Source organism: Halichoerus grypus, chromosome 5 (genome assembly GCF_964656455.1).
Source record: "Halichoerus grypus chromosome 5, mHalGry1.hap1.1, whole genome shotgun sequence".
In the NCBI taxonomy this organism is placed as follows: Eukaryota; Metazoa; Chordata; class Mammalia; order Carnivora; family Phocidae; genus Halichoerus; species Halichoerus grypus.
This window is the reverse complement of record NC_135716.1, coordinates 16,221,669-16,240,232: the sequence shown is the minus strand read 5'-3', so window position 1 is coordinate 16,240,232 and position 18,564 is coordinate 16,221,669. Positions and strand designations below refer to the sequence as shown.

The window sequence follows — 18,564 nt, the reverse complement described above, 5'->3', positions numbered from 1 at the left end:
AAAAATAGCAACAAATATAATTATAATACAAATAGCAATATAATCCATCATTAAAAATCTAGAATTTATATTTTCCAACCACAAAGATTCTTTAAACCTCTTGGAACACAAAGACCAACTTACCTAATTTTAAATTCTGAGTGATACATCTATATTATTGGTATTTACTCTATCAAAGGAGTAACAAAAAAAGCAAACTAAACTAATTTCTAGGGACCCAAGAGATCACAGACTTCAAAAATTATCTTTATAACACTGAGTTCTAACCATTAAGTAGTGAGACGACATGATTCATTTATGAGCAACAATAGCATTTTGCACAATAGATAGAACCTCAGTAAAAAACAAGGTACTGAATTTACTGAGTTTCTGACTTTCTACATCCATCCCATTCCCCTATAGACAAGAGGGACTTGTATTTTTACTTCCACTTTAAAGAGAAGGAACTGAAATGAAGAAGATTAAACAATTCTAATGGGTTATTTACAGAATAAAGAAGAAATACTATGATCTATTGTGCTAATTGAGTTCTAATGCTTGGGCAATGCTCCCATAAGTAGACTTAATTTTCCTCCTAAATACTGATGATTGAAAATTTCTAAATAAATTTTAAAATCTCAATGATAGTTATGGAGGGAAAAAAAAAGAATGTCCTATCTGGTATGTAGAAATATTGCATTACTCAATTATTTATAAAACTGGAGAGGGGCTCCCGGGTGGCTCAGTCGGTTAAGTGTCTGCCTTTGGCTCAGGTCATGATCCCAGGGTCCTGGGATCGAGCCACGCATTGGGCTCCCTGCTCAGCAGTGAATCTGTTTCTTCCTCTCCCTCTGCCCCTCCGCCTGCTTGTGCTCTCTCTCAAATAAATAAAATCTTAAAAATAAAAATAAAAAAAAACAACTGAAGAGAAGCTGAGTTAGTTTCCTCATTTTTCTCTCGCCTAGGCCTTTTGGTTCCACCCCTTTAAAATACAATTCTTGGGGCGCCTGGGTGGCTTAGTTGGTTGAGCGACTGCCTTCAGCTCAGGTCGTGATCCTGGAGTCCCAGGATCGAGTCCCGCGTCGGGCTCCCTGCTCAGCAGGGAGTCTGCTTCTCCCTCTGACCCTCGCCCCCCCCCTTAATGTCCTCTCTCTCTCATTCTCTCTCTCAAATAAATGAATAAAATCTTAAAAAATAAATAAAATAAAATACAATTCTTGTTGGATATGGAGAGAAAAGCCTGATGCATAAAAGTCTCCGAGGTATTTAAAATCACAAGGAAGGTTGTGAAGGAATCCAAAAGAAACAGATTTCTGAAGAAAAAAAGGAACAGACCATGCATAAGGAATAAAGATGTGTATCTTTAATATGGATGGGGAAAAAAAAAACACAAGAAAAACCCCCACAAAAAACTGGAGCACTAATATAGAACAAAGGCACCTGACAGGTACAGTATATAAAAAATAAATATAGCATCCTTAGCAGCAACAAATCATTAGGAATGCCCCAGGAAAACTCTGTTTGCAATACATGTATTTAAAAAGTATTCAAATGCTTAATCATTTAGTTGAATTTAAGAAACCTGAAGGACCTTCTAATAACATAAAAGCTTCAAATAAAGTCAAAGACAGTTTTAGGACAATGGACTACCAGTCTTTACTTTTTCCCATAGTTACATCAAGTTTTATCTTGTACATCTAATACTAATTATCTTAAATTTATATCTGGTTCATCATCTGAATACAATTAAACTACTCTAGAATTCTAACAAATTCTATTCCAATTAAATTGTAAGAAACATAATCCAAAAAAACCACCAAAACATGTCATAAAAAGCAATCCTAGTAATATAAAAATATAATAAAAAACTATGAAACCAAAGGCTGAGTATGAACAGCAGCCAACAATAAAGGTCAGTCTATTACAGGAAGTTACATAGGAATTTGTTTTGATGACTACAACTAGACTAGCAACCAAGAGAGGACAACAGGAAAGAGGAAAACATCAAATGTCAGTGGCATGACAGAAAAGAAGAATCAAATATTTCCTTCACTTACTATCTTAAAACAGTCATAGCTGTCCCACAATGTTAGGAGTCAATCAGTGTTTTTAAAAAATTAAAAGGTGAAAAACATTCTTAAGATAATGATGACTACTTATTTTCCTATTCATAGACTCTAGTTATATTATTTATGTATTTTAGTTTCAGCAGTCTATTTAAAACCTCCTTGGGAAATTGCACTGTCCCTGAACTAGTTTGCAATTACCACTGAATAACAATTTTGCTACACATACTGCTCTTACTCAGGTACTGAAGCCAGTGGTCTAAACATTTATCTCAATATTATATAAGTAAAAACTGGTATTATGTCCCTTAAACTGGATTTCAATGTAAACTTCAAGAACAAGCATTACTAACTTGGAGTCAACCATCTCAGACCTGGAAAAATAGTTCACTCTCAGTTATACTAACAATGAGACATAGGCCGAGTAACAGAAAACAGTAAACAACATTACAATAATTTGACTCTAGAGTGTGTGTTTCACTTTATTGGTAGCTGTATTTAGATGCAGATTATCTGTTACTTTAGATATTTATTTCAAATAAGTAATAGCACACTGTAAAGTTCACAATCTATGAAGCTACCCAGTTTCCCTATTCCGATCTCTCTTCAAAATCTCTATTCACCCTTCTTTATGCAAAATATATCATCTCAATACTTCCTCAATAGTCTTTTAGTATTTGACTATCTAAGGTCTGCCCTATTGAGGCGGAAAAAACAAATGAATATGAAGGTGGTAGTATGGATACCAGCTGTCAATTAAGAGAAATTTAAATATTAAATTGTATAAAAACCGAAAGAAATATTTGTCACAGAGAAACTTTAATTCAGACAATCTATTTAAAAACACATCAAGTCTTACCTACAGCTTATAAATTCATCATAATGGGGGTTTTCATTATAATTAGATATGATTTATTATGTAGTATCTATTTCAGTAATCTAACCAACTCAAATTTTAGTAATTTCACTAAAAGCAGTGTGGTTCCAAGTTGCTGAATATTTACAGATATATAAATTGGCCAATTTAATTCTTATATACATATTAGGAAAATGTCACAGTCAGTCAAAAAACCAGCATTCTGAAATTATATTTTAGAGGCTCTTGCCAGGCTGCTTTGCTAAAGAACTACACAATGGGTGCTTCCACATTCAAGCTGTGCGCATGCTAGAGCACCTGCTGTGACTATTTAAGCATCAGGATACCTTCCTGCTATGTCAACAAGGTGAGGAGCCAGACTTTCTGGATAGCTGAGCACCATTAATCTGACATAAGATGAGACTATATAATAGCAAAAAAAATCTTTTTAGATATTCTTTTAAGAATTTTAGATATTCTTTAAGCAAATTTTATAATCTACACAATGTAAATTATACTTTTAGTCCCTGTTTTGAAACCAAATATTCTATTTATGTCCATCTGTAATACATATGACCTCCAAGACACCAAAAAAACAAAAAACAAAACAAAACAAAAAAAACCCTCGCTCTCATATGTATTTTTCTCATATTCAATAATCCTAAAATCATTTTTTTCAAGTTAGAGTCAGTGAAGAGAAGTGGATAGAGCACTGGGCAGTTTTAGAAGACTTGCATTTTAATCATGGACTCATCTCTGACTTTAGAAATTGGACCAGTGACCAATATTGTTATTCATTAACAAAAGGTGCCATTCAATGGTAGGAAAGGTAAAGAAGCCTTCTCCGAGACTAAACACTTTTAAAGGACACACTTACATTAAAATGACCAGAGCAAAGGGGAACTTTTTTAAAACACTACAATGGAACAAAGACAAAAAGGAGATATACTCAGTATTCTCAACTAAAATTTAAAATACCTTTGGGTCAAATGGATAGACTACATCAAAACACCCTTTAAAACATTTCTGCATGGAGAAACTAAACAAGGAACTAACCAAATAACATATATGTGATGAGAACTGTCAGTAAAATTAAAGAACATCAGAAAATTTTATATACTTTTTCCTTTAATAAGAATGTTGAAACTAGAACAGAATAATATAGACCTAATAAATATGTTTATAATTGTCAATGCTTTACCAAAAGTCTTAATGATTAATACATATAATGCCTTAAAACTGAATGATAGTTTAATTAACATGAAATATAGTAAAAAGTAGCCTTGTTCATTATGATGTTAACTAAAATTTTATAGCTAGGATATATAAATTATTAGGAAAATTTAGACCACATTAATTTCTTTATTAACTCAAAATAGAAGGGGTGAAAGAAAGAACTTACTGCAACAATCATAATTGCATTATCCAAAAAGCCAAACCCTATGAAAGGTATCGCATTGTGGATGAATACTGAAAAACATCGAAAAGAGAAAATATATTTTAGGTTTTCTATTAACTTTAAATGAGAAAACAGACCATATGATTAAAGACTCCTAAATAGATCTGACAACCTTTGAAATTTGCTTTTCATTCCCCATAGCCAAAAGATTCTGCTCCTGCTATAAGTTTAACTACTTCCTAGAAGCCACACTGGGGAAACAAAACAAAATTAAAAAACATGTAACATGTAAAAATAACTGTGTTAGATTTCTGGGTTGTTTTCTTACTAGCTACACATAAAAAGTACATACAGTTAACGGCAGAACAAGTAAGTAAATACATATTATGAGTACCATGCTTTACCTGTTTAATTACTATTGATATCCATCTGTTTCTTATACCTAAAGACTGATATCATAAAATTAATATCCATATTAGAAATAATAAAAAATACCCTGAATCAATTTCAGGGAAGCTATATGGTCACTTTTACCCACTAAACAATTTTTGGACAAATGTGAGAAAAATGTGATTATCTCATTTATATTAGCCATCTATATGCAGTCTCTTCCCCCCTCACAATATCAGAATCCCTGAAAGCTTTCACAAACTATTTGATTTAAATCAAAACGTAATTTGGCCTCTTCCTAACAAAGGCACACTTTACCTTATCTATCTAATACAGAATCTGAATGACCTGACATAATAGAAGTGTAACTAGGAAGAACTAATACCTATATAAATTTTATACATTCAGTCTCATTTTTTTCATATTTGGATCTTCAGCACGTTGCAGAATGCATAGTGCATACCAGATACTCAATGAATATTAGTTAATTAAGTTGAGGACCACTAACCTGGAAAGGAAGAGAATTCCATATTAAGACAATTGAAGGCAGACTGTGAAACAGATTAAAAGCTGGGCTAGTTAAAAGACTTTATTCTGATTCATCTATATAATTGCCAAGATATAGCCAACAACAATTCAACAGATGACTTTTTTAGATAAGCATCAAACTTGTGAATTTTATAACATATCCAAAAAATAGTTCCTTAAGCGAATTGGTTGTATGTGTTTTTCCTTTTAATGCAGTTAAGTCCATAGAAAGTGTAATTAAAATATAATCCAGAAGTTAAAAAAATTTGACATTAGTCTAGTGAGTTCTGCACCAACCCAGGAAAGGCTAATAAACAGTAAACAAAACAAAACAAAAAAACACTCTACCCAAAACCACTATTGGAAGACTAAGATCACAGGAAAAGGGTGTATATATCCTAGATCATTTCAGACTTCTTCTTGCTATCAAGTAAGAATGTTCAAGATAAAAAGTAGCATCTTTTTAATTATAAAGAATATTATTTTTTAAAAGGTATTATTTTAAAAGTTATTAAAGATGGTAAAAATCAAATAGCACATTAATGAAATGGGATTTCTCAATTAAAGAGTCTAGCCTTAGTTCTTTGATTTTGCCTAAGTCTAGTTGCTTAACTACTAGACATTCAAAATTTTATAATAAGCAACTTTGAAGTATAAAATATATCATGTTTTTATGCTTAGACCTAAATAAATGCATCATATAAGTAAAAATTTATTGTCAACACAAAGGAAAAAATACAATTTTCAAATTGTTAAATAAACATGTACTGGACACTCCACCATGCATGAGATACAAAGATAAGTAAGACTTGGTTACCAACCCTCAAGAAATTTGGGTATGATAACATACCATATCAACAGTTAATTTCAATATAACCAACTGATAATAGTATTATACAGTGCTATGGACATGAATTTGCATGAATCTAGGCTAGGAGAATCAGGAAAAATTACCAGGGGAATTAAAGTCTTCAAGAATTCTTAAATGTTTTGGTATTTGGGAAAAGTTACTTATTTCTAATATAAATTATATTCTACCTCTGAGAGAAAAAAGAACTGGCTAGTTAATAAGTTTTAAAAAATCAAGTAAGTTTGCTCTCCAGTATGTAATGATCTCCTATTAATTTGTGATTTCTTCAATTTCCTTTGGGAAATACTACTCTAAAACAGCAAATCACATCTACTATTTAGCTTTCGCTTACAACCTACTCGAATTCACTGTACTGTTAAAACATTCTCTTCTTTTACTGTCTTTATAATAAGATCCCAAACTGTTTTACATTATGCCAGTGTTAGCCTTGACTATTTATTCCCATCTTAACAGAGTAAAGAAAGCACACCAGCACCATTATAAGCTTCTTCTTCCTGGTGGTCTTAAATGAACTTAGCTTTCTTCATCATCATAAACAGCAAGCTGTATAAGTATTTCCTCCACCAGAGAACAGTTCTACCTAGCCCAGACTTTCTAGTTCTGAAATTACCCAACTTAAATCCAAACTAAAGTGAACATATCCTTTTTTCTGGGAATTAAGAAAACCTTACCATAAGCATAATTTTATTTCTAGATGGTAACAACAGTTTAACAATGTTAGATACTGATTCCATAATATTATAATATGTTGTAAACCAAGTTTATAAACTTTTTGTTTCGGCATGATAAATTAGATAACCCACTCTATCTGGAAAAATTAAATTTACTGACTCATCTATATTAACAGTAAATGATACAGTTATTTTATATCTAAAAGATAGATGCACAGATATTTAACAATTATAGAACCATTACCATATCTCAGCTGTCCTGGGGTGGGTGGTAGAGCTTCCAACTTTTCTAAAGGGGAAAAAAGGGTTTAGGTCAAGAATTAGTTACTATAGCATGATTTCTTTTTTATTACAATAAAGAAAATACCAGCAGATTTACAAAGTGTGAGAATATCAAAGTTTATTCATAAATTTTTGTAGGTTAATGGACCAAAGTTATCCATACAGAAAATAATACTTGGTATGGATTAAATTACAAGGCTAGAAAACAAAACTGAACTTTAGTTACAAGTCTACCATGGAACTTATGACCTTGGGTAATCATTAGTTGTTCATTTTTGTGTTTTTAAAATCCTTGCATCTATATAATGAACCTGTTTACATTAATTACAAAAAAAAAAAACCCTTTGAAATATAGCTTCTTTAAGATGCAGTGATAAATGACTTAAGAATTATATATACAAACAAACATTGATAGTAGAAAAAAGAATATTCAAATAGACGTAGATATCCTTTAAAAAACAGAAAATAACATTTTTAAAGCAAAGTATTACAACAATGACTTCACTGGATTGTGTTCTGTTCCTTAATCTCCCTTGATAATATACTGAATATTTTGAGTTTTGAAACCTATATACTATTGGATAATATAGAATATTCTACACAATAAAATGACCCAAAAAAGTAGGGTGCTATTCAAAATCCTAAGTAACAATAAACTACTTATAATATATAGCATAATAAACACACAAAGTTTTCCCAAGTATAAATCAAAGTAAGTATCTTTAAGTGCCATCATTAAATCTAAAAATTAACAATTATTATAAATAAGCAATGTACCTAATTTCATAACAATAACCATCTCACCATTTGTATAAGTACAAGAGTAAGCTATGGTAAAATGGCAGAGAACATACTTTCTTTATCCTCATCCAGTCCAAAAGAATTAACTGACAGTCTATGGAGAAGAACCCACACCACAAATCACACTGTTCTAAAGATTTAGTATAACTGGACTGTCCAAGGAAATACATTATAAACTGGATATATATTTTCTAAAATATTTATTTATAATCTACAACAACATAAGAACTAAAGAATTTGGTTTTAGAAAAGTAAAAAGCAAATAAATTTCCACTGATAAGCTATATAAAAAAGAAGTATCGTCCATATTTGTGAATGGTATTTTACTAAAAACACATATAGTACCAAAATGGTTCTGCAACAAGAAGTACACTAAAACCTTGAGTTTAGTCAATTATCATATTATTCAGAAAGTTCTAAGAATGCAAGTTTAAATTTTGTTTTCCCTTTTTTTAGAGGAGTTATGAAATGAAGATATACTAATCTTTGCAGAATTTCACATCTGATTAAAACATATTTTCTATTTATTGACTAACACCATTACCTCAAAATCTATTTTGAAAGCATGCAAATGGTTTTCCAAATGTTAACAAGAAATATAGGATACCGCTGTACTCCACAGAGTTTTCTGGTGAAGTAAACATGCAAAAGTGGTTACATACCAGAACTATTTGCTAGTTGCATTACTCTCATCATCACTACAGTTCTGACACTGTGAGGAGAAGTCCTTGTCAGTTGACTGGAACATCTTGAAATACCTAAAAATTCAACAAGCAGGACTTTCCCAATAGAATGAGAATATACAGAGTCCTTGCTTTTACTTCGTCAAATTCCCTACATATTCATACTGAGCAAAATACTTAAAATATTTTACAACTCCTAAGAAGAAAGGATAGGAGGTAGGCAAATGTATAAGGTGCAGCAAAGAGAAAACCACCAAATAATATAATCAATATTCCTAATCTTCCTTTCCTATTACCCATAAGGATTAAAAAATTAAAAGTAATGAAAAAATAAAATTTTTAAAGACTGAGAAAGAGAAAGAAATATAAAGGAGAATAGAGTAGGGAGGAAAACCACTGGCACAGAGAATAAAGTAAAATCAAAGCAGAGATTCTGCCTCCTACTTTACAAAGAGCCTATTGAGTAGCAAGAGGAAACATGAAAGGAACATTTCCTAGAAAGTGGAAATTATACTGGAAATTATCCATCAAAATTTTTTTAGATCATAAATTGATCATTTTGAGGACTTTGACATTGTAAATTACCTTCTTTACTATGTTAACTGAATCAAAACTATATATATCAGAAGTGAAAAACATTGGATGTACAATATAAAACAGAACTCCATCTTGGAAATAAGCCCATGCAATCTATACAGGTTTTAAAAATCTATACAAAATTTTCTTTTGACATATTGTAAACTATCTGTACTTACACTGGAAATGTACTCTAATCTAATATTTCATTAAGAAGACTTTGGAGTTAGAAAAACTAGTTCTTTCAGTTTCTGTGTGTGTATGTGTGTGTCTGATATACATCATGCTTTCTTCTTTTTCTGAATATCTTTAAAAAATAAGAAAACCATTAAGATTGTACTTCACCATACCATATTTTCCAATGATTTTAGCTTAAAAAAAATCTGGTTCTACTTCTACGATTGGCTTATTAGTAACCTCCTACAACACCAATTCTCCTGCATAGAATAAATACACACTATACACAAACATATATAAATAAATAACTACCAAAATGCACTAGAAAATGACCAAAAACAGGTTGATTCTGGAAAGGAATCAACACTTAGAAAAAGGAATGGAACTAAGTGAGTTACCTGTTTATTGCAGCTTTTGGCCCGAGGGCAGCCTCAACCCAACTAAAACTCAAACAAAAAATCTTCAGTCTTTCTGGCCTGAAGAAGCAGTGGATAGGGTGCAAGGTAACCAAAGCCACTGGAAAGTGAAAGGGGAGTCCTGGAAAGGATAGAGTCAGAAAGGAGGAGCCTAAATCCAGTATATACAGTCAGTTCAAATGTATGGCTGACCTGTGAACTACACATTTGCAGTTAAAAAAAAAAAAAAATGCTAGCTAAGGGTAAAATAACTGAAGATTTGAGCTACACACCAAGAAACAGAGTTTGCAGTATGAGCCTAACCATCAACTGCCTGCTAAAACAAGTAAAGAAAAACTGAAATTTTTTAGAAGAATAAAACACAACTCAGAGTCTCTACAACATGGTAATTGCAGCAGTGATTAAGATATCATCCAAAATTATTTCACAAAGAAACAGGAAAACATGACCCATTTTCAGGAGAAAAAACAATAGACAGAGATCAATTTTGAAGTGATTCAAATGTTATAAGTAGCAGACAAGGACTTTAAAGTATCAATTAAAAATATATTCAAAAATATAAATGAAAACATAGTCAAATAGAAACTATAAAAAAGAACCAAACTCTAGTCCTAGAACTGAAAAATGTATTATCTGAAATTTTTAAATTAATTGGATAGGCTTAAAAGCAAAATGGAGGTTATAAAACAAAGAGTGAATATGATGATAGATCAATAAAAATAACCCAATCTGAAGAACAGAAAATAAAAGGATTGAGAAATAATGAATCAGTCTCACAGACTTGTGGCTAAATATCAAAAAGTCAATACACGTATAACTGGAGTTCCAAAAAGGGAGAAGAAAGAAAAGACCAAAAAATATTTAAGTAAATAATGCCTAATAATTTCCCAAATTTGGTGGAAGACAAAATTTCAAAAGATTCAAGAAAGTTCAGGGAACCCCTGGTAGAATAAGGATAAAGAAAATCAATGATAAAGAAAAAGGAATCTTGAAAGCAGTCACAAAAAAATGACACGTTAAAGGAAAACAATGATTTATATATACTTCAAGAAGGAAAAAAAGCTGTCAATGCAGTATTCTATATCCAGAAAGATTATATCCTTCAAGAATGAAAGCAAACTGTATCTTAGATAAACTAAAACTATGAAAATATGTTGCCAGCCAACCTGCAATATAGGAAATGTGAAAGCAAGTTCTTTAGACTGAAGGGAAATACCAGTTGGGCAGAGGGATCTTCAGGAAAGAATGAAGAGTATCAGAAATGGTAAATATTGGGTAAATATAAAAAACTACTTTTTCCCTAGTAATTTAATCTACGTAGACCTGTCTAAAAGAAAAAAATTTTAACTCTGTCTTATGGAGTTTATAAGATATGTAGATGTAATTCATATAACATCAAAGCATAAAGGATGAAGGAGGTTACAAATGGACCAATTTGGTAATTTGGTTGTAATATTTCTACAATGTCTATTACGTGATACAATATTAGCTCTAAGTAGTCTATGAAGAAGTAAGAATGCATATTTGTAATGCCTGGAGCAATCACACATACAGACAAAATGCAATGAGGATACAGCTAAAAAGCTAGTAAATAATTTGAAGGGAATTTTTAAAAAATATTAAATTAAGGCAAAACAATGCAGGAAATGAGAACAGAGGGACAAACAGCAAATAGTATAACAGCAAACCTATATCCTACCACATCAATAATTACATTCAATGTTAATGGACTAAACACTCCAAATAAATGGCAGAGATTGTCAAAACATAAAAAAGCAAGACCCAACTATAAGATATCCATAAGAATTACACTTTAGTAGATTGAAAATAAATGGATGGTAAAAGATATACTAAACACTAGACTTATAAAAGCTGGAGTGGCTATATTATCATATAAAGTAGACTTAAAGAATATGGCCAGAACCAGGGACATTTCAGAATGATAAAAGAGTTAATTCATCAAAAGGCATAATAACAATTTGATTACGCCTAATAACACAGCTTCAAAATGTGTGATGCAAAATCTGACAGAATTAAAGGGCAAAATAAATTCTACAATCATACTCCGAGATATAAAAGCCTCTTTCTCAGCAATTGACAGAAAACTAGGCAAAAATATCAGTAAGATATAGATTATTTGAACAACACTGCCAATTATCCTGGTCCATACTTAATATTTAAATGATACCCAACAACTATAATATACAACTATATTATACATATTCTTTTCAAGTGGAGATGGTACATTCATCAAGATAGACCATAAGCTGATCCACAAAACATGTTAATAAATTTATGATTAAAATAATAAAGAATATGTTCTCTGACCAAAATGGAATCAATAACAATAAGATATCTAGAAAAAAAATTGAAAATTAAATAACATCTTCTAAATACATGGGCCAAAGAAGAAATCAAAAGGGAAATTAGAAAATACTTCAAACTGAATATGAGTGAAAATACAACATACCAAAATTTATGGTATGCAGCTAAATGAATGCTTGAAGGGAAGTTTGAAGTACTTCCATTAAAAAGAAGAATCATCTAAGATAAACGGCCTATGGTTCTAACTTAAGAAGCTATGAAAAAAAGAGCAAGTTAAATCAAGAGTAAGGAAATAAAAAGAAGGAAATAAAAGAGCTGAAAATAATTAATAGAAAACAATAAAGGAAATAGGCAAAGGCAAAAGTTGGTTCTTTGAAAAGATCAACAAAATTAATAAACTTCTAAGTACACTGATCAAGAAAGAGAAAACACAAATTACTAATACCAGGAATGAAAGGGGACATCACTACAGATCCTACAGGAATTAAAAAGAGTATTATGAATAGCTTTATGCCAACAAATTCAACAACTTTGATGAAATGGGCAAATGGTTTAAAAAATACAATTTACCAAAACTGATGTGAAATAAAACAAAAAATCTGAATAGCTCTATCCATTAATAAAACTGAATTTGTCATCAAACACTTTTGCATAACATAAACACAAAAATCCTCTAGGCCCAGATGGTTTCATTGCTGAATTTTATCAAAATCTTAAAGAAAAAAAACACCAATCTTACACAAACTCACAAACCCTTTAAAAAAATAGAAGATAAAGAAATACTTCCCAACTTGTTTTATGAAGCCAGAATAATTCTAAAAATAAAACCTAACCAAGAAATGACAAAAAAGAAAAACTGCACACCAATATCCCTCAGGAACACAGACACAAAAATCCTTAACTGAATGATAAGTGTTCTGCTTTCCCCAGGTGTAAGTGTTTATCCATAACAGTGGCAAAAAATAACATCCAGACTTCCTTACATTTTTTCCTTTCTTAAATATTTCTCATTGTTTGAGGGAGAAGTTGCTCTTAGTAGAGTCCCATGTTTAGAAATACACAGGTTAGGGGGTGCCTGGGTGGCTCAATCATTAAACATCTCTTTATTTCAGTTCAAGTTATGATCTCAGGGTTTTGAGATCAAGCCCTGAATTTGGGGCTTGAGATTGTCTCTCTCCCTCTCCCTCTGCTCCTCCCCTCCCTTAAAAAAAAAAAAAAAGAAAAAGAAACACAGGTTAGGAAAATTACCAGCAAGCATTTATGAGATAATATTTACTTATAGGATTTTTTTCCTTTTGAATTCACATTTAAAAGTGTGCCTGAGGGAGGGTAAATAAGAGAAGACAGTTGTTGCAAACTGCTAATTTATACTGTTATCAAATCAAAATGAAAATTATTTGAAATGGAACTATCTCTTCCTCCAATTCATCCTTGAGAATTTAAATACATTCAATTATTACAATACATAAACAAATCTTTTTCTAATACAAAAATATCCTAGATATTCATTACAAATCTTGAAAACATAAGAAAAACACCTTGTATGTTTAAATATAAGATTTTTCAACACTTTCAACATTTTGTTTTGCTTCAGTAAACCAGGAAGATTCCAGAAAACAATTTAAAACATATAAAGCAATTTTACTTTTTTTAATTAAATGAAACTAACTTTTTAGACTGTACAAAGCATGAAGTATTCAGTTAGTTTTCTAATTAACTGAAGCAACCAGAGACCTGTTGTAGCTTGTAAAATACTGTTACTACCTAATATTTTTAAATTTTTTAAAAGGAATATTTCTTTGATGAATTAGAATATTAAAATGCATCACAATCATCATTTTAACGCTCAATTATTATCTTTTTAGGAAATATAAAAATGAGGGCACTGTCACATAAATCAGAAGAGAGTCAAAAGAAAACACAAGGGTTTTTTTCTATTTCAGGAATAAACAAGTATTTAATCTAGCTGCTTTTTATTTCTTGTTACATAAATATAAATATAAATATTTAAGTTGTATTCACTGTATTCACTTAAAGAAAGAGGAATGTTGGGTTAGGAAGAGAACAGCAAAGGGAGAAATGAGAGATTTCAAGTGCAGACATATTTTTAAAAAGAGAGGGAGGAAGGGAGATTATTTTAAAGGGAGCCTCAGAGAAGAACACACAAGAAAGGGACTCCCTAGATCTGGGCAAATGAGTTGCTAGGACATGGGTTTTTTTCAGTCCCTCTACTGTGATTCTTTGATCAGCCATCTAATGGTCTAAACTTGATATCTTTAGCAGACTCCATTGTGCACACAGATACTCATAATACATAGCACAATGTTAAGCACTATGAGAAGAACAGATGAATAGAAAGCATCTCAGTTGTGCCAGAGTGGTTTTGCTGTAGGACATAGGTCTAAAGATTTCTGTATCCTGCCTAGGCCATGTTCTCAAAATTTGTTTCAAAATAAATTCCTGACCAATCATTTATCATTGCCTTTTTTTTAAACCTAAAATGGCATCTAGTAGATAAAATTGGCTAATTATAGGCTCTAATAAACTAATTTCCAGTTAAGTATTTTGTCTTTTTCCTGTGTTGGAAGGTAACCAAAAATTTCTTATTGGTAAGATTCAGGAGAAGCTTTTCCTAGAATATGTATTTGGGACAGTAATCCTACAATCAAGCCTATATTACTGCAATGACAGATGACCTCTAACCATAGAAGAACAACTATTACCGTTTTAAAGCTCACATTTGCTTTAATCCTAGAAAATTCTTACTAGGTTTTACCAAAATATCTTAGAATACTTCATAACTAAAATGCAACTTATGTATTCAAATATTTTTATCAGTGCCACAAGTATACTAAAATTTACCGTTTATATTAATACTTAGAATAAAGTAGACAATTCTTTTAAATTGTGCTTTTCAGGAATATCAACATGCAAGTTTTAGAATAGAACCTCTGGAAATAGAATGACTGTCTGCAACCTAGACATACAATGCCTTGTGCCTTTGGTTGCGCTTTTCAGTCAAAATTGATTACTTTAATAGGAATTTACTGTAAACATCTTAAACAAGCCATATTTATATATATACATAGATGCCTTATGTATATATACACATAATTTACACATAAACATTTATTCATATTTACATATATTAAAAAGATGAGGATATTGAGGGTTTTTTTTTTTAAGATTTTATTTATTTATTTGACCGAGAGAGAGAGAGAGAGAGAGAGTACAAGCAGAGGGAGAGAGAGAAGCAGGCTTCCTGCTGAGCAGGGAGCCCGGCACGGGGCTCGATCCCAGGACTCTGGGATCGTGACCTGAGCCGAAGGCAGACGCTTAAAAACTGAGCCACCCAGGCACCCCGAGTTTGTTTTTTTTAACTTAAGAATTTTTAAGCAAGGAGGGATGGGGTGGCTAGGTGATGGACATTGGGGAGGTATGCGCTATGGTGAGCGCTGTGAATTGTGTAAGACTGATGAATCACAGGGGCACCTGGGTGGCTCAGTCGTTAAGCGTCTGCCTTTGGCTCAAATCATGATGCCAGCGTCCTGAGATCGAGCCCCGAGCCGGGCTCCCTGCTCCACGGGAAGCCTGCTTTTCCCTCTCCCACTCCCCCTGCTTGTGTTCCCTCTCTCGCTGGGTCTCGCTGTCAAATAAATAAATAAATAAAATCTTAAAAAAAAAAAAAAAAAAGACTGATGAATCACAGACCTGTACCTCTGAAACAAATAATACATTATACGTTAAAAAAAAAAAAAAAAAGAAGATAGTAGGAAGAGAAAAATGAAAGGGGGGAAATTGGAGGAGGAGACGAACCATGAGAGACTATGGACTCTGAGAAACAAACTGAGGGTTTTAGAGGGGAGGAGTTGGGGGGTTGGGTTAGCCCGGTGATGGGTATTAAGGAGAGCACGTATTGCACGGAGCACTGGGTGTTATACGCAAACAATGAATCATGGAACACTACATCAAAAACTAATGATGTAATGTATGGTGACTAACATAATAAAATAAAATTAAAAAAAAGAATTTTTAAGCAAAATTAGAAAATAACATTAAAAATACTAAATTCTTTTGGCTTATCTAAACGAAAAAGTTCTACTTTTCAACTATGAAGACCATACGTACTTACTGTGGAAAGTTAGATTCAGAAGAACAAAAAAAAGAAAATTAAACTACCTATAACTTTTCAGAAATAAACATTTTAGGGCGCCTGGGTGGCTCAGTTGGTTAAGCGACTGCCTTCAGCTCAGGTCATGATCCTGGAGTCCCAGGATCGAGTCCCAAATCGGGCTCCCTGCTTGGCGGGAAATCTGCTTCTCCCTCTGACCCTCCCCCCTCTCATGCTCTCTCTCTTTCTCTCTCTCTCTCAAATAAATAAATAATATCTTTAAAAAAAAAAAGAAACATTTTGATGTATAATCCTTCAATCTTTTTTCTACAGAGATGTATACATAAAATGGTATTCTGCCATTTTCATAAGGCATTATCTGGTGAATATTTTCCCTCATCAAATTTTTTAAGGTAATGATTTTACTGGTGACATTTTTTTTCATCGTATGATGTACAATAGTTTAACTAATCCTCTATTACTAGATACTTATTCTTTATTCTTTTTCACTTTTACAAAGAACACTAATATAAATTTGCACCTAAATCTTTTTATGTTCCTCTGAAAGTTCCTTAGAGTAGATTCCTAAGTGGCAATATTAGGTCGAAAGGAAGGAAGGAAGGAAGGAAGGAAGGAAGGAAGGAAGGAAGGAAGGAAAGGAGGAATGAAGGAAGGAAAGGAGGAAGGAGGGAGGAAGGGATTTAAGGATTTTTAAAATTCTGCAAAATTTCTCTCAGAAAGAATATGCCAAACTATTCCCATCTTGCTGCATTTTTATTTTTTCAATGTTAACACTCTACTAAAAATATTTTCATGTTTTTAGAATGTAGGTTAAGTGTCATTAAAACAAATCCTTGAAAGAAATTTCTAAGCCCTAATCAATTGTCAAGTTATTTTAATTGGTAAAATATTCTAATAAAACAATTAGGTAGGACAGGTCTGAGAAGTTTATTATATGATTTACAAGTATATCTCCCCTTAATTATATTTCCTTTTAAAAATAACTCTTTTACAAAAAAAAAAAACCTTCAGACTAATATTAATAAGCATTTCTAGAATACCTCTTAGGATAAGGTATGCCTGGTGTATTTCTTTTTTATTTATTTATTTTAAAAGATCTTTTATTTTAGAGAGAAAGAGCAAGAAGGAGAGGGAGAGAGAGAATCCTCAAGTGGACTCCCTGCTGAGCGTGGAGGCCAACATGGGGCTCAATCCCAGGACCCCGAGATCATGCACTGAGTGGAAACCAAGAGTCGGCTGCCTAACTGACAGAGCCACCCAGGAGCCCCATATTTCTTTTTTAAATAAGTTACTCTACTTAGAGGTACATCTTAAATTGAAAATCAAAACATTCTGGTTGAAGAAATGTAAGTAGAACACCTATAGTTTCTACATTTTAGTCTCTATTATAAAATTATAATAGATGTTTGTAATGGTGATGCTGGAAAACAAAACTAGGCCCCTTGACATATAGAATGAATTCCATTATATTTAATAGAAACCATAATTTCTCATGTTCATAAACATTCCATCATTAAACTTAACCATATTTTACAAAGTATAAATCCAAACTTGAAAAAAAAAAGAAAATCCGAAAAACAAAAAGAGGAATCTTGTTTTCTATCACGCTTTCAAGGCAATGATAATTCTAAATATGGTAACTTATTTTAGTCTGTTACCATGGACATAAACATCAATGTAAGATCAAAAATCAAGGGAACAATTTAAAATCATTTATAATGTACTTAATAAGAAAAGTACCAAAGCAATTGCACTCTGAGATGACAGAAAAGGAACAGTTTAATGCACACATTATTCCTTTAATTACAAATAATACTGTAAGTGTCCAATTATCCAGTTTCTGATCTTTTGACCACCTGCTATTTGCTCCAGGCCCTACCCAGCATTTTCTCTAAGGAAGTACAGAAAGTAGACTTGGAAACACAAATTACACTTTGGCCTAATAAGAGATTTATGATAAGAAAAGAGATGAAACTACTGTGTTTAAGCAACAATTTGGAGACTATAGATCTTAGTTACCCAATTTATGAACATTATGAATAACTGTTTAGACTTTTGATAAAATCAAAAGTTCTGAAGGGTAAGGTGAAATTTACAATAAATATATAACACATTAAAGAATACAAACTTAAATGCAAACAATGCCATATACAAAATAATTTAAACAAATCATATTAAATAATCAAACATGCACCAAACAGGAAAAAGCTTAAAAAAGGTTTTTTTTTAAGCTACAAAGCAAAAAAAAAAAAAAAAAAAGCTACAAAGCAATATTTTTAAAAGAAACAAATTAATATGACTAAGTTATACACTTATAAAAACTCAAATTTGAAAAGTGAAAGCACTCTTTAGAAATAGCAAGGAACTTAAATATTTAACTTACTAAATTTCAGTTAACAAGTCTTTTAGAAT

General features: G+C 31.7%; 1 protein-coding gene across 3 annotated transcripts in view; it reads right to left on the bottom strand.

Annotated features, from left to right (window-relative positions):
• Positions 1-18,564, bottom strand: part of TMEM65 (transmembrane protein 65) — a 63,656-nt gene that overhangs the window by 12,943 nt on the left and 32,149 nt on the right. For 2 of the 3 annotated variants that reach the window (XM_078072043.1, XM_036116674.2), the window contains exons 2-4: positions 8,506-8,601; positions 7,005-7,049; positions 4,304-4,371 (exon numbers count right to left, since the gene is read on the bottom strand). In XM_078072043.1, the coding sequence (XP_077928169.1) occupies positions 4,304-4,371; positions 7,005-7,049; positions 8,506-8,601 (209 nt within the window). The remainder of the gene's footprint in view (positions 1-4,303; positions 4,372-7,004; positions 7,050-8,505; positions 8,602-18,564) is intronic. The other variant, XM_036116676.2, reaches the window with a different exon arrangement.